Here is a 25,400-nt window from a genome sequence, read left to right on the forward strand (position 1 = left end):
GTGCTGAAGGTTTTGCACTGAAAAAGACAGACTGAACTTCACCTGCTCAGACCACAGAGAAGCGAGGAGTCCGACCCACACTGGGGGCGATGGGCTCCCTAGTGGCGGCCATCTGGAGGACACTCAATCCCAGCACTCTCCTGCTTGGTGCCATAGTTTTCCTGGTCCTTGCAAACTTCTTCAAAAGGCAAAGACTCCCAAAGAACTACCCACCAGGGCCCAGGAGTGTGCCTTTCTTTGGGGACTTCGTCCTACTGGATTTTAAGCAGCCTCATCTGTCCCTTCAGAAGGTAGGAGCAGGCTAAGGCGCTGGACCGCGAGTCCTGACTATGACCTGCAGGTGGAGGATCATCCCAGGGACAGAGGAGGAGGATGGGTGGCTCTGCTGCTAATGCCAGTCCTCTGGTGAACCCCACTTTGAGCCTCATTTTCCTCGACTGGCAGGATTTCACATGCCCTTTCTAGAGGTGAAATATTGCTAAATGTTTACCATTTGTGTGCTAGGCATGTTACATTCTTCAACTCACTTAACAGTATCTTCTTTAATATTATCATAACATCTTATTGTAATATGATGACCTTGTCCTCTTTAATATTGGTATCCTTGAGGGGAACAGCTGTACTTTACCTCTCGGATGTTCCATTTCCCATATGTAAAATAATAATATCACCTAAATCCTCACCACTTTTCAACTGAATTGCTCCCACCACCACGATGACTGAGCACCTCATATTCTGCAATCATGTGTCTGAAAGTACTTATGCAGTATGCTAAAATCTTTCCTCACCTCAGATTTTCTTAGTGGTTCAGGATGTTTCTCCATGACAAGTTCAGTCTCCATCAGAAGCCACTTAGAACCCTTAGGACCTCTTTCCACCTCTTTATAATAATCTCCCTCAGGGAATCCTAACTGGGGTCACTCTGAAATCCCTAAAAATTTCTCCAACATCCAATACTTTCTCAACAATCCTCAACTCGTTCTCTGCCTCTCAGTACAGATTCCTTGCTGAAAGGCAACACTGTGATAGGTGGTTCTGGAAGGTGACATAAAACAGTGAAGGGTCCATAGTAACATGACTCAGAGCAGATGTGCAAAAAGATTAATTCCCCTAGAAATGCCTGGAGCACTTGAAGCATGTGCCTACATACTCAGGTCTGGATGGAGAAGGTTTTATCAGTTTCTGGGAGGAACACCCAATTGGTAACACTAACAGCATTAGTCACAGCATTTTAAAAGTAGGCTCTTAAATCTGTACCCTAGTTTAAGAAATGCATTGTTTAATTTCCAAGAATTGGGAAGTTTTCCAGTTTTCTTTTGGTTAATGAATTCCATTTTGATTCCATTATGGTCAGAGAACATACTTTGTACAATTTCAATTTTAAAAATATGTTAAGGTTGGCTTTAGGGCTCAAGCTACACCCCCCCATGCATGCTTGGGGAAAAAAAAGTATGCTAGTTGTATGTGGATTTTCACTGTGCATTATGCTCAAGCCCCCAATTCTGGCTTTGTTGAAGGGTCATCTGTATTCTGCTGTTGTTGGGCAGAGTATTTAATACATCAATTAGATTTTTATTGCTTGACTGTGTTGTTGAATTCTTCTATACCCTTCCTGACATTTTATCTATTGGTTCTACAAATTACTAGAAGAGTCATGTTGAAATCTCCAACTCTAAGTACAGGTTTATCTATTTCTCTGTTCAATACTGTTATTTTTCCTTTATGCATTTGGCAGCTTGTTTACTTGGTGAATGAAGGTTATAATCGTCATGTTATCTTGGTGAACTGACTCATAAATTATTAGGTAACATCCTTCTTCATCCCTGGTGATTTTTTTTGCCTAGACTTTACTTTATGTGATATAATATAGTCAATGCAGCTCTTTTTTAATTAGTATTTGTATGGTGTATGCTTCTCCATTTCTTCACTTTTATCCTACTACCATCATTACATTTGAAATGAGTTTCTTATAGACAGCATATACGTGGGTCATCTTTTTCTTTTGTCAATCTCTTTTAATTGCTGAATTTAGATAATTTATATTTAATGTAATTATTGATATGTTGAAACATAAGTCTGCCATTTTTCCTATGTTACCAGATTTTTATTCCTGTTTGTTCTTTCCTGTCTTCCTGTGGGTCATTTGAACATTTTTTTAATTATTGTTTATTTTAGTGTTTTGAGTACATCTCTTTGTATTTTGTTTTCTGTGGTTGCTCTAGAGATTGCAATTTGAGTACTTAGCTTATTGCAGTGTCCTAGTCTCAATATTTTACCACTTGAAGTGGAGTATAGATAACTTATGACAGTTTGGGTCTCCTTAGCCTCCAGGTTTTATAATATAAATGTTTTTAATATTACCCCTATATACATTGAGAACCACATCAGACAATATTATAATTTTGCTTTTAACTGTGCAGCAGTTTTTTTTAATTCAAGAGGAAAAGTATAGTTTATGTTTTACCATTCATTTACCCTTTTCTGTTGCTATTTCTCCATTCTTAGTGTTTCAAGTTTTCTACCATTACTACTCCTTATATCTCAAGAACTTCCTTTAATCATTCTTTTAGAGCTGGTTTCTAAGAAGAAAATAGTTTCTTCCCTTTCATTCATCTAATAATATATTTCACCTTCATTTCTGCAGTGCATTTTCAGTGAATATAGAACTGTAGGTCTACAGTTTCTTTCATTCACACTTTTTACTGTTGTACGACTTATTTCGGGCTTCCATGTTTTCTGACTGAGACATCTGCTATCATTTAAATCGTTGTATCCCATGTGCAATGAGTTGTTCTTCTCTGCCTGCTTCTAAGAATTTTTTATTTTAGTGTTCACACATTTGATGATTATATCTCTGGCTCTAAATTCTTTGTGTTTATTGGGTTCACTGAGATTCTTGAATCTCTAGGTTTGTCTATTACCAAATTTGAGAATTTTTCAGCCATTATTTTCTCACATATTTTTCAACTCCATATGGATTTTTCTCTATTTCTGGAACTCTTGGACAGTGATGGAACAAATGTTAGATCTTTTCTTATTCTAACGCAGTTCCCTGGGTCTCAGTTTTCATTTTCATGTTTTCCAAATTTTCTATTGACCTGTCTTCAATTTTACTGAGTCTTCTGTCATTACCCCTTGGCAACTGATTTACTCTACTGAGTACATTTTTGCTTAGATTATTGTATTTTTCACTTCTAAAATTTCTCTTTGGTTCTTATGTGTTTTCATTTTTCTTTGTTAAGAATTCTTAGTTTTAAATTTTTGAAAGTGTTTATATTTGTTTCCCAAAACATTTATAATAGCAGTTTTAAAATCTTTATCCTATAATTCCAACATCTGTATCATCTCAGTATTGGTGTCCACTCATTGAAGTTGAGATTTTCTGTATTCTTGGTAAGGTGAATAATTTTGGATTGTATCCTGGATATTTTGTGTATGATGTTATATGATTCTGATACCATGTAAATCTCTGATTTTGGCAGGTTATCAGTGGATTTAGGGTCAGAATTATCATATTTGTGGATTGTGGTTCAAATGTCAACTTAGGGTCTAAAGCTCCTACAGTGTTATTCTGGTCTTTCACTCCCACCCCACCCCACCTCACCCCTGGTCCCTCCACATAATGTGTTTCTTATAAGAACCCCCACAGGACTCCATCCTCCATTCTCATCAGTGTGGGCTAGAGAAAACAAGGACAGAGACAATGAGGGTGGCTAGGGTAGCCTCTTCCTTACTGTGGGGGAAATTAAAGTCAGAGATCTACCCTGACCTGCTCCATGGGAAAGGACGCCTCCTTGTTTCTGTACAAGGGTAGAAATCAGGGGTTCACGGGCCTCAGTGAACACCTGAATCCCTAGGGTATAACTATGCATGCATACAGGACTCTACTGGAGAGCACATCCACTACATACACTAAATTTTCACAGGATTCTATGACAAAAAGTTCAGGAGCACTGTTATCAAGTTTCATTTCTTATTTCCTTAAGTTTCTTTTTTTCTTTTGCTTTATTGGATAAAAATACTTTCTAACCAGAAAAGCAATAGACACACTTTGAGACAGTTTAAAATACAGTTCAGAGAATGAGAAAGAATCTTCCCCCCTCTTGCACCCACAGCCCCAACACACACCCACACACTCACACATACACATACTCACACCAGCTGTCAGTAATACCTCCATAGGACTTTGGTGTGTATCTTTTCATACTCCTGTGTAATAAAAATAAAATGATACCCATTTGTAACATTCTATTTAGGCTCTTATATATCAATAAATTAAAAAGTTAAACTTTTTGATAGAAAAAATGTTTAGAAAACATAAACAAAAATTTTTAAATACAACATAGATATTGGCAGAAAGGTGTTTAACTTTAGTAAAATACATGAAAAACTTTTCTTTTGTCTATTGGAATGATAGGCACATACATGCGCGTGTTTGCACGCACACTGCTCAGTGCTGGTGAGAGGTCAGAGGAGCAGGCCCTCCAGCCTACAGCCGGTGGGATTGAGAATTAGTACACTCTCTTCCTTTTTATTTTGTTTCTTTGTGTCTTTGTCCTGATGGTTATGGGGTTTAAGTATGTAAAGCAAGTACACTCTCACTCAACTCTTTTTATCACTAACTTTCCACTTGTAATTGTTGTTTGCTCAAAATATTTATTTTGCTCCACCTAATTCTTTAATTCTACATTTGAAATTTTCATCCTTCATTTGTATTTCCTGTCTTTTACTACTTTTATTTGCCCCTCACATAGCTCCTCTGTTAATGCTTTTCTCTTTATTTTTCTATGTTCTTTTTTGAATGTCAGCCTGTGTTAGCCTTCTCAACATCTTATTTTTAACCACATTCATTCCTTTACTGTTTGTTTTTTAAATGACTTGTTTAATGTTATGTATTTAAAAGTATGGCCAATCTTACAAAGTCTTCTGAGATTCCCTCTAAGCCATACATTTATTTCCATGTACAGCAATTAACACACTGACCAGCACAGTGTATTCAACAGTTGTTGGGTATCACCAGGGCTTCAGGGGGTCCTATGAACTATCCATGTTTACATAGCTCATCATAACATGAGTTTCTCATCCAGTAATCTTGGAGTATTCATGTACATGGACATAGCACTGGTAGAGATGGGACGCTGAAGAAATTCACTTCAGTAAATATTAATGGAGTGCTGAGTCCCTTCCAAGTACATGCTGAGAATCTAGGTTGTCATTTAGCTTAATATGAGATTTTTCAGCTGTTCTAAACCCGTCCTTATTGAGTATTCTAAAGTAGTCAAGAAACCCTGCTTGTAAAGCCTAAGAAGTTTATCCCAGCATTCAACAAGATGTTCCCTGTAGTTTCTTAGCAGCAGACCAGCTTGAGAGGGAATCTTGGCTCTGCCCTTTCTAGCAAGACAGGGCATGCTGTGCTAGAGATGAACACAGACTGATGGAAGACTCTGGCCCAAAGAACAAAGGAAGTATTGAGTTCAGTCTCAATTTTTTAAATTCATTTTTATTGCATTTCCCATTACTATTTATCCCCCTTATGTCCTCTTCTGCCTCCACCCATACCCCTCCTCCCTAATCATCGCACTGTTGTTCCTGTCCAAGTATCCTTTTTCCTTTTTCTTGATTCCTCCACCCCCTCACCACCACCCTCAAAGTGGCCAGCCTGCCTTTTATCTATGAGTCTATCTCTATTTTGCTTGTTAGTTCAGTTTGTTCATTAGATGTCACATATGAGTGAAATCATATGGTACTTGTCTTTCTCTGACTGGCTTATTTCACTTAGTATAATGTTCTCTAGGTCCATCCATCCTGTTGCAAAGGGTAAGATTTCCTTCTTTATATGGCTGAGTAGCATGTCACTTTGTAAATATATTGTGGGAGAAGGGTGGTGGAATATGACTGAATCCATTGTTCTGAATCCACTTGCTCTGATGGGCCTGATGGCATCCAGGGAAATAAGGGGCACATGGGGGAGCATGAGTGCATGGAAATCATGGAAATGAGGCTGCAGACATCTGGAGGAAATGGAGACCTTCTATTAGATCCATTGACTGCAGCTAGACACACCCAGCAGACCAGAGGCAGCTGAACGCTTTAACAAGAGTCTTCTCTTGAATAGCCAGATCAGGAAAAACTTTGATGGATGACCACTCACTGTCATTTAACGTGTCTTGTACACACCTGCAACTTTGTGCAGATTGGTGACACACCCACACACTCTTCCATTCTCCCCTCTGTCCCTCTCTCACTATCACTTTCACTCTCTTGCTCTCACTAAAGCCAAAGGACCCCACTAAACTCTAAGGTCCTGGGACCACCTCAGATGCACATTCTTTTCCTTGAATCTTACACAATGCCTGCAAAATCCTCCCACCACTCAATAGCTTTCTCACCTTGGCTACATAATTTAGCTATGACTCACTTTCCTTTTCTGAAAGACAAGGGAAATCATTACTACTGTAGGGTATTGTGAGATTTAATCACATAAAACATGAAAGATGCTTAACATGGTACCCAGTGGCTGGGTCCATCTGCGACCAGGAGTGCCTTCCCCCCACATCCCTGAGCTCTGGTCCTCTCTGTCGCCACAGAGTGCATTCATTCCTCAGAGACTCCAGCGGCTGTGCACCAGGTACCAGGAAACAAAGTGCCTTTCACATGGCTGCTCTCATTCTTCCTCACAGAACCATTTGATGGAGGGACCATATTCTGCCTTTTCTAGCTGGGGATGTGAGGCTCAAAAAAATCAGGCAATTTTCTCAAAAGCCCACAGCCAGTGAACTGTAGAGTTACCATTCACACACAGCTCCAGAGCTAGAGTGCTTTTTCCTCACCACTGGAACCAGCCCTGGAATGCATTTTCTGTCTTCCAGAGCACATGTTGAGAAAGGGGACTTCTCTTTTGTTTAAGCAGATATGATTTAGTAAGAAATCCATGCTTGCTATTCTAGACTTACACTGCACAAACGTCAGCCCTCTTTGGTGAGACACAGGTGCTGGATTCTGTTCACTAGACTCTAAGATGCTTGGGGTTAGCGACCTTGTTTATTTTATTATAGTTATATCTTCATAACTCATTTTCAGGACAGTGGAAGATGCTCACTCAATTCATATAGGTTGACAATATGAAAAAATGATTAATAAGGGATGTACATGTCCTATAGTGAATTAAATCCAAGTGTAGCTGAGAAGAGGAGGAGAATAAAACAGGGAGACACATTCCTGTCAGCTCAAAGAGAGCACACACCCATGCTCTCAATACAAGCCCTCCAGCTACACACTACTTCTTTCTTGGACACACAAAGGTGTGCACATTCACATCTGACTATTTATTTTTCAGTATGTGAAGAAATATGGGAACATTTTCAGCATGGAGATTGGTTTCTGGCATACAATCATTGTAACTGGATTGCCCTTAATCAAAGAGGCTCTTGTCCACCAGGGCCACAAGTTTGTTGACCGCCCCCTATCCCCCATTCGAGAACGGATCTTCAAGAAAAATGGTAAGTTTCTTGACCAATGTCAGATGTGTATGCTTAATAATTCTAAGGTCTGTTAATGGTGCCTCTGAGACTAGACCTCTCCAGCACACCCTAGAGACCACGCCCAGTATAAAACTGCTGCCTTTAGTGGAAGCTTGATGTTCTCATTTCCCTACAAAGGCTCCCTCTCTGAGAATTATGCTGGGTCAGCCTTCAAGCCTTCCAGTCTACATTAGAACAGTATGTCATGAATAGTTCAAATTATCATTAAATGAACTTAAACATTTAAAAATATAAATGAAAACTAAAATTTATTACTCTACCAAAGCATGATTTTTTCAGATGCTTCTCTTTCCTCTTTGAAATATTTTATCTGTTAACTCTACATCCATCTACTCTGTTATCTGCAATGTGAAGCACAGTGCTAAGCACCAGCAATAAAACAATGAATAGCACAGATAAAATCCACATTCTTTTTTTTTAAGATTTTATTTATATATTTTTAGAGAGGGAAGGGAGGGAGAAAGAGAGAGAGAGAAACATCAATGTGCAGTTGCTGAGGGTCATGGCCTGCAACCCAGGTATGTACCCTAACTGGGAATCGAACCTGGGACACTTTGGTTCATAGCCTGCGCTCAATCCACTGAGCTACACCAGCCAGGGCTTAAAATCCACATTCTTATGTAAGTCAAGTTCTATTCAGAGAGAAAGACTATTATCTATCTGTAATAATTTAAAGCCTTATTATTGATATGTGAAGAATGCACTTATTAGGGCTATCTAATCTAGTCCTGGGATTCAAGAAAAACTAATGTAAGTGACAATTAATTTAATCAAGTAAAGAGGCAATCAGGCAGAGGGAATAAAATACAAAAAGTTGCTGAGGTGAGAAGCACAGTGAACTTGAGGAAATGAAAATGTGCCAATGTGGCAAGAACAGAGATCAAATGGAATAACTAAATGGAGATAAAGCTGCAGAACTTGGACAGGAATAGTTTATGCAAGTTCTTGATAAGGATGTTGGGTTTTACCCTAAAAACAATGAAGCTCTTAAATTGTTTTCAGTAGAGAAAGGAATCATCAAAAACTGATTTTGTTTGCAATGTAGTGGCTGAAATAAAGGGAGCAAGAGACCATTGCAGCATTTTAGGCTAGAAAAGGTGATAGCTTGGACTAGGAAGGTAGCAAGATAGGACAGTACACTAGGTTAATCTGGGGCAGTGGCAGTGAAGATACATGGATTTAAGATATTCATGATGTAATCCAGTAGAACATGATGACCTAGAAAAAGAGGGAATAGAGGGAGAAGAAAGTGTTTAGATAGACATCCAAACCAGTATATGGATGGAAACAAGGGCGTTTGAAGGAGAAGATAAGTTTGACTTCGGTGGGGAGCTATATGGAGAAAAGCATAAATTCCATCATGGATATGCTGAGTTTGCAATGCCTTTAAAGTTAGTAAAATCAAGCCGACAGCCATACATCTCTGTCTGAAGCTCAGAGATAGAAATAGAAGGTCACTATCAATAGATGCTATTTAAATGTTTAGGTGTGAGATTTTCCAGAAATGGAGTATAGGGGAAAAAGAGATCTTCTCTCAAAGAACTCTGTCATTTCAGAACTGGGTAGAAGATGAACTAGCCAGAGATATGGGAAGTTCTCTGCTTCCAGGGAATTAAAAAAAATCTTGGAAGTGTAGTGCCCCAAACACCACTGGAAAAGATTGTTTCAAGAAAAAAATTGTCCAATGCTGCTGAAAAACCAAGTAAGATGAGGTTAAAAAGCAACCCTGGATTTGAGAGCAAGGAGGGCCATTTCACTAGGGGGCTAGAGCCAAAGCGAGACATTAAAAGAAGTTGAAGAGTGCTCTAGAAGTGAAGAAATGAAAGGGGTGTGGCCTTACCCATGGTATACAAGAAGTGATGGTCTGTTGAACACACCAAGATGCTGTCTTTTCCTTTGCCTGCATGGGATATTCACTCCTCTGCTTTCTTCAGTCATTTCTTCATTATTGAAGGTTAAGTGTAGATGGAACCTCTCCTATAAGACCCATTAAAGCCTTGCCTCTTTACAAATATGGATTTTCTTACCTATGGGTGCTTTCTTAGTGTGTAGCATGACATAAATACTTAAATACAACTATGTGACTAGTAATGAAAGTGTGGCCTTTGCAGTCAGGTACATGTGAACTTGAATGCCTGCTCAGCTGCTTACTATACTGTGTGAGTCTTTGCAAACTTTACTTTTTCCCTTGTGCCTCAGTTTTTTCATCAACAAAATTTGAAAGGGGTTGATAACTGTATTTACCTCCCAGAGTTTCTATGAGTACTGAATTGCATAATGCATAAAAAATACTAACATGATTGTTATTGCCTCCAACCAGTACATGGGAGCAATTATATTCATTGCTCTGGGATGATTGCTCTGAATACTGCCCAACTGCCTAATGACCTTTTCCTTTCTACAGTCTCATAGAAATTCCCCTACCATATGTTGGCTTTCTTTTCATAATGCTGGCTTTCTCTTTTCAGGACTGATCCTGTCCAATGGGCAGATATGGAAGGAGCAAAGAAGGTTCACCCTGACAACACTAAGGGACTTTGGTTTAGGAAAGAAGAGCTTAGAGGAGCGCATACAGGAGGAGGTCCATCACCTGGCCCTGGCAATAGAGGAGGAGAAGGGTGAGTGTCCTCCTCTAGGACATGTGCAGGAGACTGTGGCCCTTTCATTCACTGAACAGATACTTCCTCAGTACTTGCAAGCCTGTCCTGTGCCCAGCACTGTATTGGGCCCTGAGGATATAACCAAACAACTAACCATGGCCCTGCCCTCAGGCCCTGCTCTGGAATTAAGCACAAGAAGAAGGGCATTAAAGACATTATTAATTTTAAACCCCAGTCATCAGTTTGACTTCCTAGGCACTGAGTGAGTACTTCCTGTATGTCTGACCAAGTGTAGGGTGCTGTGGCCAGAGCCTCAGGTCTATTTTTGTCCTTCAGGTATCATATGTGATGTAGACTATTAGAAAACAGAAGCAAACCAGTCTGAAAGATCTACCTTTTCTTCCACCTCCAGGACAGCCTTTTAATCCTCACTTCAAGATCAACAATGCAGTTTCCAATATTATTTGCTCCATCACCTTTGGGGAGCGCTTTGAGTACCAGGATGATCAGTTTCAAGAAATGCTGAAGTTGATAGATGAGGTCGTACACCTAGAGACGTCAGTGTGGGCCCACGTAAGGGTTTCTTTTTTTCATTTCTTGGATAAAGATACTGGAGCTGATGTTGGGCATGGTTTTTTTTAAGCTACAATATAACCCTTTAAAACTGAGTTCAACACAATCTTACTTGAAATCAACCTGTGACTAGCATTTTAGATAACATAGGTAAATGTTATATAAATGCTGTATGCAAAGACATTTTTAAAATTTATGTGAAGCAGTGAACTTCATATGCCATACACCTGTGCATTTATGTTGTTTTATTTAAAAAGGCCAAGAGTGCCATTGCCTTTCAGTCCCCCATCCATGTCCCTCCCTAACCCAGCCACCTCAGACCTCCTGTCTCAGAACTTTTCTTCTGTGCTTGGCTTCCCCTGGGTACTCTGTTTTGAGATTCATCTGTATTAGTTGCTGTTTTTAAAAATTCTGCATAATATTCCATTTTATGGGTATGCCACTGTTTACTACTCTCTTCTTTATTGAGAGACACTTGGGTTATTTCCAGGTTTTAAATGTTAGAAGTAAAGCTGCCATGAACAATCTAGCACAATTTTTCATGTCAATACATCCATTCATTTCTCTTCTTCCATTTACAAAACTCATCATAAAAGATGCCAGGTTTCCAATGCTACTTCCCCATTTTCATGCACATCAGCAGGGTATCATTCATCAATTTCCTAATTGCATAGGGTAAAGGCACTTGGGGTTCAAACCTTGCCCCCTACCTTGGTGGGCCCTGCACGCCATTTTTGTCCTGGGGTTTTCTGAGTCTGTCAAAAACTCTGTGAAGCTTCTTGGTGTCTCAGCCACTGTTCTAGGTTTAGAAGGCATGTCTAGGTAAAAATCAACCCCAAGTCTTGAGGTAGCCTCTCTGGTATCTAGAAACAGGTTTATTTTTATTTATTCCTAATAAGCATCTTTGCTTGGAGGTCTATGGATCCATCACACCAGAGTGGATAAAGATGTTAGTGTGAATCCTGGCACATACAAAGGCCACAGTGAATGTGAGCTGTTATTTTTATTATTACTGTCGATGTTATTTTTAAATTCCTTGTCCTCACTTCCAGACATGGTAGTCCCCAATTCAGTGGTTCCATTCCATTTTGCTCTTCCTATTAAGACAGAACCCAGGAAGTCATGAGAGTTCAGCATAGGTACCCAGCTGACTTTCTCTAGGAAAATGAAATTTCTAAAGAGATAAGAAGGGACAACAAAGTAGGGTTAATAACCATTTCTTAGAATCCCAAAATAGACCAGGCTCTTTAGTGGACAACTGCACATACTTTATCTTAGTTAATTTCCACAGCAATCTTTTAAAGATGAAATGAAGCACCATGGTGTATGCAGACAGACATGAGAATGTGTGAGCAAATCCACATAGTGGTGCACTGGCTCTGGGATAGGTGCTTAAAGGGCCTCAGGTCATTTGGCCACCAGCATAGCCCTCGGGCCCCATCAGCAACTAGTTGAACTAAGGAGCACAAACTTACATCCTCCTCCTCATTATTATTATTACCAAAGTATTATAGGTAGAAAGCATCAGAGCTATTCGCCAAGCTTATGTCATGTTGTAAGTCTGGGTAATTTTTCATTTTTTTATGCTATCTGTTTCCTACCAGATATTATTAGAGAAAATATATTCAAAATCAACTTTATTTCATTAAAAATGAAATACTCACATGAAGATTACCTTAGAGGGGGGAAACAAATACATATATATGTTTAACAAATATTTATACACACACATATATACATGTATACATATACATATATATGTACATATATGTATTTTGTGATATATGTACACATATCACAAAAGAGTGTTAAATGCCATGAAGAAAAAATAAGACAGGATAAGGGAATGGAAAGAGGGTGACAGGGGTGCTGCTACTTATTGGATCATTAGGGGAGGCTGCTCCAAATAAATGACATTTGGGCAGCAATTTAATGAAGTGAAGAGGCTAGAGTTCCAGAGATTTCAGAGGAAGAGCCTTCCAGCTGGAGGGAATAGCAAATGCAAAGGCCTACACAGAAAGATCCTTGATGTTCTTACAGAGACCAATGGGGCAGACTGGAGAAGGTAAAGTGGCTGTAAGTGACAGGTGTGTGCAGGCACCTGCTCATGTAGAGCTTCAATGCCTAGAGAACAATGTAGCAGTTTACCTGCGCATCTTGGGGAGTCATTGAAGAACTGATAAACAAGTGAAATGATCCTATTTAACCAACGATTTTCAACATTGCTCATTTCATGGCACATGTAAACTAATTACTAAAATTCTGCAGTACACCAAATATACATATTTTTTGCCAATCTGACAAAAATTGGTATAATTTTGATTCATTCACACTGGACAGCTATTATGTTGGTTGTTGTCATTTTTTTTGTTAAATTTTACAATCTAAAGAAAAAGAGTTATGTGCCTCTGACTAAATAATCAGATATTGCATGTTTTAAAAATTCTTGCAGCAGACCAGTTGAAAATCACTGGATTAAACTGTTAAATAATCACTCTGCAGTTCTGTGGAAAATAGACTGGGAACAAGGTTAAGAATGGAATCAGAAAAAACTATCAGAGGCTATTACAGCATCCAGACAAGAGACGGCAGATTGTTGGAAGAGACAGAGCAATTGGGGTGGTGAGAAATGCTCTGAAACAATATATTTTGAATGGAGCTCTGAAATGCTTTGCTGGAGGGGTAAGAGGAGGGATGAGAGAGAAAAGAACAGTCTCAGTCCAAGTGTAGGCAAACAAGAGCTAGAAAAAGAACATTTCTGCTGTCTTAAAAACTAGGAGACTAGAACCATGATGTCTCCATCATTGTTCTGTTTTTCTCAATTAGCTCTATAATACCTTTCCATGGATAATGTGCTTCATTCCTGGACCCCACCAAGCACTCTTCAGCAAATGGGAGAAACTGAAATTGTTTGTTTCTCATGTGATTGAAAAGCACAAGAGAGATTGGAATCCTGAGGAATCAAGAGATTTTATTGATGCATACCTCAAGGAAATGGAAAAGGTGAGAAAACCACAGTTGTTTCCTGGGCTTTGTTTTTGAAGAACAAATAGAGATGTACTGGTTTCCTATGGATGCTGTCACAAATTAACTTAGTGGCTCACAACAGCACAAGCACAAATTTATTTTCTTCCAGCTCTGGAGGTCATAAGTCTGAAAGCAGTTGGAATGGGCTCCAGTCAAGGTGTTGGCAAGGCTGGCTCCTTTGAAGACTCTAGGGGAGAAGCCATTTCCTTGATGCTTCCAGTTTCTAGAGGTTGCCTGTGTTGCTTGGCTCATGGCCCTCTCCTTTATCTTGAAAGCCATCAGTGTAGCATCTTCTCTGCTACCATCCTTACACCTTCTCCTTACAACACTCTTGCCTCCTGTGATTGTATTGGGCCCACTGGGATTCTCCACATTATCTTCCCATATCAAGACCCTTAACTTAATCATGACTATGAAATCCCTTTTTTTCCACATAACATCTACTGGTTCCAGAGATTAGGCATGGACATAATTGTGAGTCATGATTGAACTACAACAGGGGAGTGAAAATACAGGCAGAATTTCATAGAGTATAAGAGCATCATTAACTTGCTCTGGCTGGTGTAGCTGAGTGGATTGAGTGCAGGCTTCAAACCAAAGAGTCACTGGTTGGTTCAGTTCTCAGTCAGGGCACATGCTTGGGTTGTGGGCCAGGTCCTCAGTAGTGGGTGTGTGAGAGGCAACCACATACTGATGTTTCTCTCCCTGTCTTTTTCCCTCCCATCCCCTCTCTCTAAAAATAAATAAATAAAATCTGAAAAAAAAAAGAGCAACATTAACTTAGGATGGATGAGGCAATTAGAAGTTAAGATATGGGTTTGGTAATGTTTGACTTGAGACCTTGGGAATGCCCAAATACTGCCTTTTCATCTTCTAGTCTCTACCCTCTACCCATATCTGAAGGTGCTATATAAAAAGGAAAAATAAGACTTGAGCCTCAAAGCTTTGTTTTATTCTTGCTTGGATCTGTGCCCAATTATCTACCCCTCCCTCCTTCCCCAGGACAGAATGCAAGGGAAACTGAGTCAGTTGCCAGAGTTTATCCTCAAGGCTTGAATGGGACCTGATATTGCCCACTTTCAAACACTATAGGAAAGAAAAAGGGGGGGAAAGCCAAACTAGATGTGTAGCATTTAAATCAGTACTCCTTCTCATGAATATACTTCATTGCATTAGTTTCATAATTTTTGACTATCACATAATTTGTTCCTCTTGTGAAAGTTGGCAGAATCATGGATTTCTTCCCCATCCCCCTTCTTATTTCACCTTATTGGCATGATATTAATAGAAACATTGATTTCTGCTCAGAGGAGGAGACTTCACTTGCTCTATGGTGTGCAGGCATGGGACTCACAGTAAGAGGAATGTGGACCAATTGCGGCTTTCAGAGGAAGGTGGTAATGACTATGGGCTGTCCTAAGGAATAATTGGTAGATTCAGAGACTTTTCACTTACAAGAAAAAGATCCACTGAGAGATACAAAACTTGTACATAGAAGAATTAAATTATCCTTTCTAGTATCAGTATAAATATTTGTTGAGTTTTTGCTGTGCATCCATTACCTCTCATATGATTCATAATGTTCTCTTCAGAGGTGTGTTTTGCTATTTCTATTTTATAAAACAGGAAAGTGAGGCCCAGGCAGGTGAAGTGACTTGCCTTGTGTCACAGAAATAGTGAGCAATGTGGTTAATGTTGGAACCAAAGTCCATCTCCCCACTGGACTAATAGCTTCTCTTTCTACTGTACTAATTGCTTCTCCCAAACTATAGCCATTAAAAACTAGCTTTGATTTTCATTCACTCAAAGTAACAAAAGCTTCCAGCACTTGGGGAGGACTGTGCTAACAATATTGCTGAAATGAGACTCTGCCTCCTGAGGAGACCAAAGGGGAAAGCCCTTCCTCTTAGGGCCCCCTCCTCCCACATGCTCTCCCTAGCATGAAGCCCCTCTATATTATGGTAGCTGAGAACCCTCTAAATCCACTAATAAGCATGGTGCTTTCTAGCATATGGGCAATGCTACTTCCAGTTTCCATGAGGAAAACCTCATCTTCACCACCCTGGATCTCTTCTTGGCTGGCACCGAGACAACTTCAACAACGCTGCGCTGGGCTCTGCTTTACATGGCTGTCTACCCAGAAATCCAAGGTGAGCATGTCAGTGGGTGCCCAAAGCCAGCACACAGTGGTGTCTCCTGAAGTGGTCACCCCAAAGGTGGGAGCAGAAGATAGCATGATAGACTGGAAAGGAAGATAGCATGCTCACGAGGCCATGTGGATTTCAGAATGGGGACATCCAGCAATTTTTATGTCATGATTGTGATGGGTCCCCCTAACACAAATATAACACAGAGTCCCTGCCCTCAGGAAACACAAAGTCTAGCAGGGTAAACAATGAAGTTAATTGACATTGTGGTGAATTCCAGGAGAGAGTTACATTCTCATGTGAAATTTTGCTCTAGGGGAGGTTAGATGTCAGACAATACAAAAAGAAAAAAAAAGGAAGGAAGGAAGGAAAGAAGGAAAGAAGGGAGGGAGGGAGGGAAAGAAGAAAAAGAAACCTGGTCTTAGCCTTCCCTCCTTTGAAGTTCTGCCTTCCATTGCCCTGGAGATGATGTTCAAACTTTTAATTTTGAGATAATATGCCCTGTGATGTGCCTCTTACTTCCTGTCCAAACTCACCTCCACCCACACTGCATGTAACCTTATTAAATCACATGTCATTTTCTTTGCATTGTCATTGTTTATGCCTCTGTGTCATTGCACCAGCTCTTCCCTCTACAAGAATGTGTTTCCTTGATTTTCTGCCTGGTAAACCACTAGCTCTGCTTGAAGAATCTGCTAAACACTACCTCTCATTCCATGTTTTTCCAGTCCCATAGAGAATGCCTAGCACTCTCTCTCTAGAGATGACCTAACACACCTCCATTACCGTGTTTATTGCACGTCATTTATACCTCTTCCTCACAGACTGCAGTTCATTCAAGGACAGTGACTATTAGAAACACTTTTCTTTCCCAGGTCTCAGAAGAAAGAGCGGATTTGTTATTATACAGTTTTTTAAACTGTAGGTAACAGTTTATTAAAGAGATATAGCATGAATTTAGTGGATCAAAACCAATTATTTTTCCTAAAATAAAAGTAGAATAGAAAAGATCAGAGAGCTTCCCATGTGCTAAGGATAAGTTTGTTTATGCAAATATATATATCTTCTGAGTCACGTTGCAAAATGCCTTTCCAACTGTGAAACACATTATTTTTTTAAAGTTTAAAAGCTGCTTAGTTAGGATACAGACTTGATTTCTGTAATAGAGGCTCCAAAGTAATAATGGCTGAAGATGACAGTAGGTCACACCCATGATCATAGCAGCATCAGTCACAGTCTCCAGGAGGTGGCAACTGTGTCCAGAGATGCATGACAAGATAAACAAAATGTAGGATATAATGGAATATCACTCAGCCTTAAACAGGAAGGGAAATTGACTCATGCTAAAAGGTGGATAACCCTTGAGAACATCGTGCTAACTTACATAATCCAGTTACACAAAGACAAATACTGTGTGATTCCACTGTGTGAGGCATCAAGAGTAGTCACATTCAGAGAAACAGAAAGTAGAATGGTACATGCTGGAGCCTGGGGAATTGGGGAGAAGAGGGAGTTGTTTCATGGACATAGTTTCAGTTCTGCATTTAAAAACGTTCTGAAGATTGTTGCATAACAATGTGACTATATTTAACACTATTGGACTGTACACTTAAGAAAGTTAAAGTGATAAATTTTATGTGATGTGTATTTTACCATAAAATGTTGTTCAATGAACAGTAAATGTGTTATAAAATAGTAGTTTATTGCTCTCAGGTATGAAATTTGAACCACACTCTGCAGAGCCCACTGGGCTCCACCTCTCCAGTGTGTGGTTGTTGTGTTGTATCTAAGATGACGCCCTCACTGCAGTGGCAGATATTGCTCCCCCACAAAGACTGCTTTTCCACCATGGAGACGGGATGAAGTGGAGGGGCACCTGCTAAGTATTAAACATTCCCCCTACACACAGTCCATTAGTCAGAACTTAGTCACATGATCACTCTTAGTGAAAGAAGAATCTGGGAGATGGAGTCTTTGGCCTGATAACCAGGTATCCAGCTGAATCCTCTATTGTAGGAAAAGGAAAAAAAACATATTGGGGGACAATTAGTAGTTTTTATTATTATCTGGGTGCTCACCTCAATCAGGTAACATAAATCTCAAAATATCCCTAAGATGGAGGTAGATTTAGTCTCACTTAATACAAAAAGGAAACTGAGACTCAAAGAGTTTAAGTAAGTTGGAGCAGTAATTTGGTAGAATAAAAATGTTCACCCAAAATTGTTCCATCCCACAGTCTGCTTTCCACTCTCCATCTACCACCTTGAGAAACAAGAGTCAGTAGAGCCCACTGTAGTGGTCAGCACTTTGATCCAAGTTACTCCATTCCTGAGCTTAACCAGGCTCAAGGAAAGTTATAGAATAATAGAACTTTCTCTTCTCTTCAAGAAAAAGCACAAGCTGAGATCGACAGAGTGCTTGGCCAGTCACAGCAGCCCAGCATGGTATCTCGGGAGTTCCTGCCCTACACCAATGCCGTCGTCCATGAGGTGCAGAGAATGGGAAATATCCTCCCCTTGAATGCGCCCAGGCAAGTGACAGCTGATACCACCCTGGCTGGATACTACATACCTAAGGTAATTAAGGACTCCAGCCTGAGTTCTTCAAGCTCATCTTTTTAAATGACAGGAATCTGAAATAGAAAAGTGACATGGACTCTTGTCCTAGAGAATCACTTAAATGGGGAGTGACATATATTATTGCTGATTCAATACTAATTTTTGTCTTTATGTGTGGTCTTTGGAACATTAGTTCAACTAGATATTAACAGTTATTATGGCGGGGGAGGGAGATTCCTAGGTCAAATATGTGTCAGCAAAGATGGGGTTTTCTTTGCTGTGGGATTTCTGTATTCTTACTGTAAAATGTGTATTGTTAATCTGTGGAGATAGAGCAGGTAACCATTTTTAGTCAGATGTGGCCATGGAATTTTCTTCTTTGCCTTCATAGAGCATCATTCAGGACTAGGGACCTGCCATAATTACTGTGAAAAATTCTGCTCATGATCCTGGGGCTATAGAATAGTGAAATATTAAGGGTCTAATGAAACCATCTGGCCAACATCTAACAAAATATTACCACAGGTGTTGTTTCTACTTTTACTTGCTGCCACTTGGGGTGGGGGTGAAGGATCTGTCCCATAAGAAAAACCAATCCAAGTGTGTGCAATATTCAGTGTCAGAAAATGAGAGAGAGGAACTACACTTATTAAGCAGTAATTATGTCCCGTGGAATACAGAGACTCTTTCAGAATGCTTCATCAGTTCTCAGTTTAAGTCTGTTATTTCTATTATATAAATTGGGAATCAGGGCTCATAGTGATTCAGCCTGTGTAAGGTCTCTCAGCTACAACGTGATAAGAGTTGGGTTCAGGAACTAGATCTCTTCTGATACCCTGGCTCACCTCTTTAATACTACATCCTGTTGTCTACACAGGAGTTGTATTACTTTGACCTTAAATGAGTCCCTTTGAGATTGCTCTCAGTTCCTTCCTGTTCAATTCCTTGTCCTCAGGAAGGAAATTCTGATCTCTGCCCTCCAGGTTTTTGATAACAGCAGACAGCTCTCTTGTGCCCCCTGGTGCCCTTTCTGCACACTGCACATTTACAGGTCCCTTGCTTTCGCACCTGGTCAGATTCTGTAGGTCCATTCTGGTTGTCTCTGTCCCACTGCATGTGTCCTACCTGGACACAAGCTTAATAAGCAGAACCAGGAGGGCTTACCCATTTTACACATTTTGGTCACTGTCCCTGCAGACCCAGGGAAAGCAGCTACACCTGTACTTATTGCATTCACTGAATCCTGCTGATTCCATTTTGTAGGTGAAGGCTGAGGTCTAAATTAATTCACAAGTGTTGCTTGCTTTGTCATAGTAATTAATTTAAGCTCCAGGAAACCATCCCAGCCCTACCCCTGATTTTTAATGCCAACATTAATAACCATCCTGCGAACTGAGAGACCTAAGTTACTACAAAGTGGAGGCTAGGAGCCATGGCTTTCACGTCAGACAGGCCTAGTTCAAATCACGGCTCTACCTCCTTTTTGTTACATGACTCCGGGCATGTTATTTAACATCTCATATCTTGTTTTTCATTATTTGTAAAATGAATGTAAACCTACCTCACAGGTGGAAGGAAAATGAGTCCATGCATGTAAAACATTAAATCTAGACTGAGTATGGAGAGTACTTTAAATAGCAGTTATTCTTGATTAAATCAAAAAATGTTCATTAAGCACCACAATGCTCAGATCTGGGAAAATGGCCCTGAGGACAATAACCACACCAGTACATACTTAGCAACTATGACAACTGCCCCCTGAAAACACTCACAGGTTTCTGTAAACATGAAGGCTGGCTGGAATGGGGAGTGGAAGCAGGAGTGGTCCAAGGAGGCTTTCAAAGGAAGTGATGTTTGAGCTGAGGACAGCAGAATGCTTAAGGGTTAGTTCACTGACAAAGTAAGGAGGACACACATTCAGATATTGTAAACAACATTTCAAAAGGTACGGAGGTGTGTGGGAGTGGAGCTGTTTGAGAAGCTGAAAGAGGCTAATGTAATGGGAGTGCAGGCACAGAGAGAGTGGCCCAGACAGGGGCCAGACAATGGGTCTGTCACCTCAGAATGATGGGAAGCTAATGAAGGGTTCTCTCAAGTTCAAGGTATAGGTGGGTGGGTAGATGGGTATGACATGAATTAATCCTATATTCAAAGTTCACTCTGGTTTCAGAGTGTAGAGCAGATTGAAAGGGGAGAGGACAGGGCACAGTTAGCGAGCTATTACAGGAGTAGAGACAGCAAGGTGGTAGCCTGGACTATGACAGTGGACACAGAATGGAGGGGACAGAATCAAGAGAAATCTACAGTAAAATCAACCAGCCTCACTGAAGACACAATGAGGAAAAGGAAGGCTTTAAGGACTTTTGGGGTCTTTGCCACATACTTGCGTGGATAGTGGTCCCTTTTACTGGGTGACCTGATGCTACTAACAAACCTCCTGTGCAGTGCAGTAGACATTGGAGGGAAGAGAATGGGGGACACAGGGATGAATGAGACACCTTTTACCTTGCTAGCACTGCCATGGTTACCACTTTAGTGAGCAGCTGGGTTAGTTTTGGTACAGTCCTGACTGGCAAAGCTCTTACACTTCATGTCCTCTCTCAAATCCTACACTGCCTTGTCCCTTTCGAGCAGATCCATACTCAGGCAAGAGGAGCCACACCTCCCTCATAAATTCCCAGAAGGCATTTGCCATCCATCATTGCAAGCTGTACCATGACAAAGACTAGGGCCCTGGGTAGGTTGGAGGGGGATGGCTGGACTCAGAAGATGGTGGGATTGGAAAAGTGAGGATATGATCAGGTTCCAACCTGGGAGCAGGGGAGTTCCCCCGCACTCATAGGTATGTTGTATAGATGAAGCCTGTCTTGAGTCTTTGCTGCCTTCTCCAGGGCACCATGCTTATGACCAACCTGACTGCACTGCACAGGGACCCTGCAGAGTGGACCACCCCTGACACATTCAATCCTGAGCATTTTCTGGAGAATGGACAGTTTAAGAAAAGGGAAGCCTTTCTGCCCTTCTCATTAGGTGAGTTTGAAAACAATGAGAGTGCATGAATCCAGAGTTCCTCTGCCAGCCCTTTTCTGCTTTTCTCCCCATCATCCTTTGCTCTAGTTGAAATGTCTCTGCTCCACATAGCCCTGCCCAGTGTGACTTCCTGTTACTCTTGTTAAACCTCAGGATACCCAGGGCTGGCATTGCTTCAGCCTGCCCTCACTTCCTGAGCCCTTGCTTGCCTCTGATGGAGACTTCAGCTTCAGTTTTTCTGTCCCCCATAATACAGGGTACAGAGACTCAGGCCTCGCCTCTTGCTCACGAAAACAGATGAACACTTGCTGTCTTTATAGAGTTTTTAAATTTTTCAAGTTCTTTTAAAAGCCTACCCACTGACATGGAATTAGAGCCAATTTTTAATATAATAAGGGAATGGGGAGAGTAAGAAAACAAAGGAGCTACATGCTTTTATCATTGATGGGCATCAGGAGACTCTGGATGCCATGGCTGGATTGGATAGGACTCCACTCTATATGTGTGTACCTTTTGCCTCTTTAAACTTTAATTAGTCTGTATAAACCCAAGTAATACATTTACATGGTAAACTACTCGAATGGTGCAAAGAGGGTGCTGTGTCAACTGTCTTGTTTCCAAGCCAGCCAGTTCCAAAAAGGGTGTTATAACATTGTAAAATAAGTAACAAAAATTCTTAGTATGTTTCTTACTGTTGAATTAAGTATTTTTCATGGATCATTTCAAGTAATTTCCCAGTTCCTTAGTTCTAAAAACATATTATGTGCCAACGAGTCAGCCCTGAAGATTTCACAATGAATGAAGTGGAAAAAAACAACTGTTCTTGTTCTAGTGCAACTTAAAAGGTTTGTGTTACTGTTACCACTGCAGAGATAATGAAACTGAGGCTGAGGGGGGTTAACTATGGCAGCTTTTTATACATTTCTATTTCACACTGTTTTCCCTTTTTTTCATTGACTATGTATTACTTAGGGAGAAAATAAATTATTACACACACAAGAGAGATAATTGTAGTGACCACTGTGGGTGTTGGAGCCCAAGTGGGGGTGAGAAGGGCATTTGCAAAAGGGAGGGATCAGCAGAATCCTAGACTGGGCATCAGAGCACAAGCAAGATGAGGGGGGTCTGCACAGCATGGCTATGGCAGTGATATAAGAGAAGCTGTATACACAGGATACTGCTCCAATAAGTAAACATATGAGGATAATGGGAAGAAGTTACAAATAGGGGAAAGGAGATAATAGAATGAACTCTGTGATGTTGAATTGAAACCAGATGTTATCGATATGAACTCATATTTTCGATAAATAGGTAGGTAGGTAGGTAGATATAAAAGTAAATGACATAAACAGGGATGTATATATTTAAATATATACTCACACTATATACATACACAGGTTTCCCAGCTCTACCCATGAGATGCCCTGGGAGCAACACCACCTTTATACCAATGAGCTCCTCTAATGCCCAGATTTTGGTTTCTGCATAATGTTATCCACTGAAAGGAACCAGGATTTCTGGTGAAAATGGCTGATTCCAGCCTGGGGGAGGGAAAGCATAAGTGAACCAGGAAAATATTTTTGTGCCCCAAAATTAAGAAAAATACCATCTTAAATATTCATTTACTAGACAAATCCCAAGTATCTTGAGAACAAAACACTAATAACAAATTTTACCTCTTTGAATGAAAATAAGAATTTGTGAATTCATAAAACACAAATAAATGAGTGAATAAATAAAATAGGGAGGAAAGGAAGCATTTCCTTTAGTAGAATGCTAACTAATAATACACAAGGAATGAGGGAATTTTAAAATTCCTCATCAGGCAACCATTAGAGTAATAAGTAATTTGACCAAGAAAGAGCAAGGAAAACTAGTTCATTGAGGATTGGTTTATTTACATACTCTCAAAGAAGTATTTATTACTTGCAAAGAGAAAAATAATTTTACAGGGGAGAATTGGAATACACCACCTTAATGGTCACCAGTAATGGGACAGATCACAATCATGTCCCACTTGACTGAGTGAAGAGGACACAGCCTCACTGGGGTGATCTGGCCTCCAGAAATGCATGACCTCACAACCTGAACCTAATCATGAGGCAACATGAGGGACATTTACAAATAATGCATCTGTCATTTTCAAAAGTGCCAAAGTCATGGAAGTTGAAAATTCCCTTCCTGATGCTAAACTGGATCCTTTACTAAATGAAGGACACTAGTGGGAGGATGGCAAAACCTGATGAGGACCTCAGGGGAAGATAGATGATGGTGACTTCCTGATTTGGTGGTTATGTCAGATAATGTCCTTGTTTGAGGGAATTCATACTGAAGAGTTCATGGGTAATGTAGGCAATTTACACTTCAAGTAACTGAGAAAAAAATAAGTATATTGTATTATTCTTGCAAGGTTTCTATACATTTCAAATTACTTCAGAATAAAGGGTACAATGTGGAAAGTATCACAGGAAAGAAGGATAATACACAGAAAGCTATTTTAGTAATGCTACCACTCAAATGATTTACCTGCAGTAGTCTTTTAAATTGTATTCTTCTGGGTACTTTTTTTAATAACTAATGAGACAAAGTTACAAATAAGCTATTTTACAGCTAGAATGTTTAATATTGTCCAGCAAATGTATTAAGATATTTTGGTTTGCTCTCTGTATTATTATTTGGATTTAATGTATAGCTCAGGCAATATATAAAACACAAATCCCACATTAAACACACATTTCCACCAATACCCAGAGAATTTAATTAGCCTCAAAGCACATGTCTAAAAAGTGGGAGGAATTGAATCTGATCTCTGTCCTCTGCCACCAGTTCTAGACTCACATACCCAGGCCTCAGATATGGCCCACACAAGGCCGAGTGTGAGCATAGAGTAAAGGATCCAGAGTAGGGCCCACGTTAGAAGCAAAGGCACTTTGGGGGAAGGACAGTCAAGCATCAGGACTGTTCAGGGAGAGGTGCTGAAGCCGTTCCAATGTAGAGGGCCATCCATGTCAGCAAGGTCCCTGACCATTAAGGAGGAAAACATGATCTAGGGGACAAATGCCTGATACTTTAGAAACCCTGCTGACATTACTGGCTTATACTTTCAGATAGTACTCTTCTAAGGACTAAAAGAAATTAATTTTTTTCTGCTTTTGTCATTGTTGTTTGTTCACTGAGTTTTTACAGTCTGCAGGCGAGACCTGCACTTTCTAGGTCAACCCAGGCCTCCCACTTCTATCATCACCTACACCCTGCACCTTCACCTGCCTGACCCTGAAGGCACTGCACTGAGTCCACATACATGTTTCCCATGTTTTGCTTCAGCCCAGTGGTGGTCAGATTACATAAGCCTCTGTACAGAAAGCCCCAGGGCCTAGCAGGCCCTTCTTCTGTTGAAGTTTTGCAAGACGTAGTAGATTTCGATCCCTGCTGGGCACTGACATCAACTGGAAACATAACTCATCTTGTGTTCTTGTCTTTCAGGAAAGCGGGCGTGCCTTGGAGAACAGCTGGCCAAGGCTGAGCTCTTTATTTTCTTCACCACCCTTTTGCAAAAATTTACCTTTAAGCCTCCAGACAATGTGAAGCTGAGCCAGGAATTCAGAATAGGCATGACTGTCTCCCCAGTTGACTACCGCATCAGTGCTGTTCTTCGGGCATGAAGGTGGTAGGGAAGGAGAGGAGAAAGGAAAGCAGGAAGAACGGGCATGTCCTCTGAAGGCTGGGCACCTGCTCTGAACTGAGGCAGCAGAGTGGAAGTGGCTCTGAGCAAAGAGCACAGGCATTGGAATCACAGGGAACTGGATTCAAATCCAGTTTTATCTCCTCCAGTGTAGCCTTGAGCAAATCATGTATCTCTAGAAAACACCCCCCAATGATATTCCTAAAATAAAACCAATCACATCAGGCCTTGAACTTGCTAAA

General features: G+C 40.4%; 1 protein-coding gene across 1 annotated transcript; it reads left to right on the plus strand.

Annotated features, from left to right (window-relative positions):
• Positions 1–25,400, plus strand: LOC123830867 (cytochrome P450 2J2-like). Its single transcript, XM_045857548.1, has 9 exons — positions 1–290; positions 7,337–7,499; positions 10,010–10,159; positions 10,554–10,714; positions 13,541–13,717; positions 15,750–15,891; positions 18,277–18,464; positions 21,338–21,476; positions 24,960–25,400. Exons 1-9 carry the CDS (start codon positions 90–92, stop codon positions 25,136–25,138), a joined length of 1,500 nt encoding a protein of 499 aa, XP_045713504.1. The 5' UTR covers positions 1–89; the 3' UTR covers positions 25,139–25,400.

The sequence above is a fragment of the Phyllostomus hastatus genome, unplaced genomic scaffold (assembly GCF_019186645.2).
Source record: "Phyllostomus hastatus isolate PE091 unplaced genomic scaffold, TTU_PhHast_1.1 phas_contig_147, whole genome shotgun sequence".
Lineage (NCBI taxonomy): Eukaryota > Metazoa > Chordata > Mammalia > Chiroptera > Phyllostomidae > Phyllostomus > Phyllostomus hastatus.

Bases quoted from the DNA above. Each gene is read 5' to 3' on its own strand.
- LOC123830867 (XM_045857548.1), top strand. From the start codon at position 90: ATGGGCTCCCTAGTGGCGGCCATCTGGAGGACACTCAATCCCAGCACT. The intron at 10,160-10,553 runs GTGAGTGTCCTC...TTCCACCTCCAG, and splicing joins GGCAATAGAGGAGGAGAAGG to GACAGCCTTTTAATCCTCAC. The intron at 18,465-21,337 runs GTAATTAAGGAC...TGCCTTCTCCAG, and splicing joins CTGGATACTACATACCTAAG to GGCACCATGCTTATGACCAA.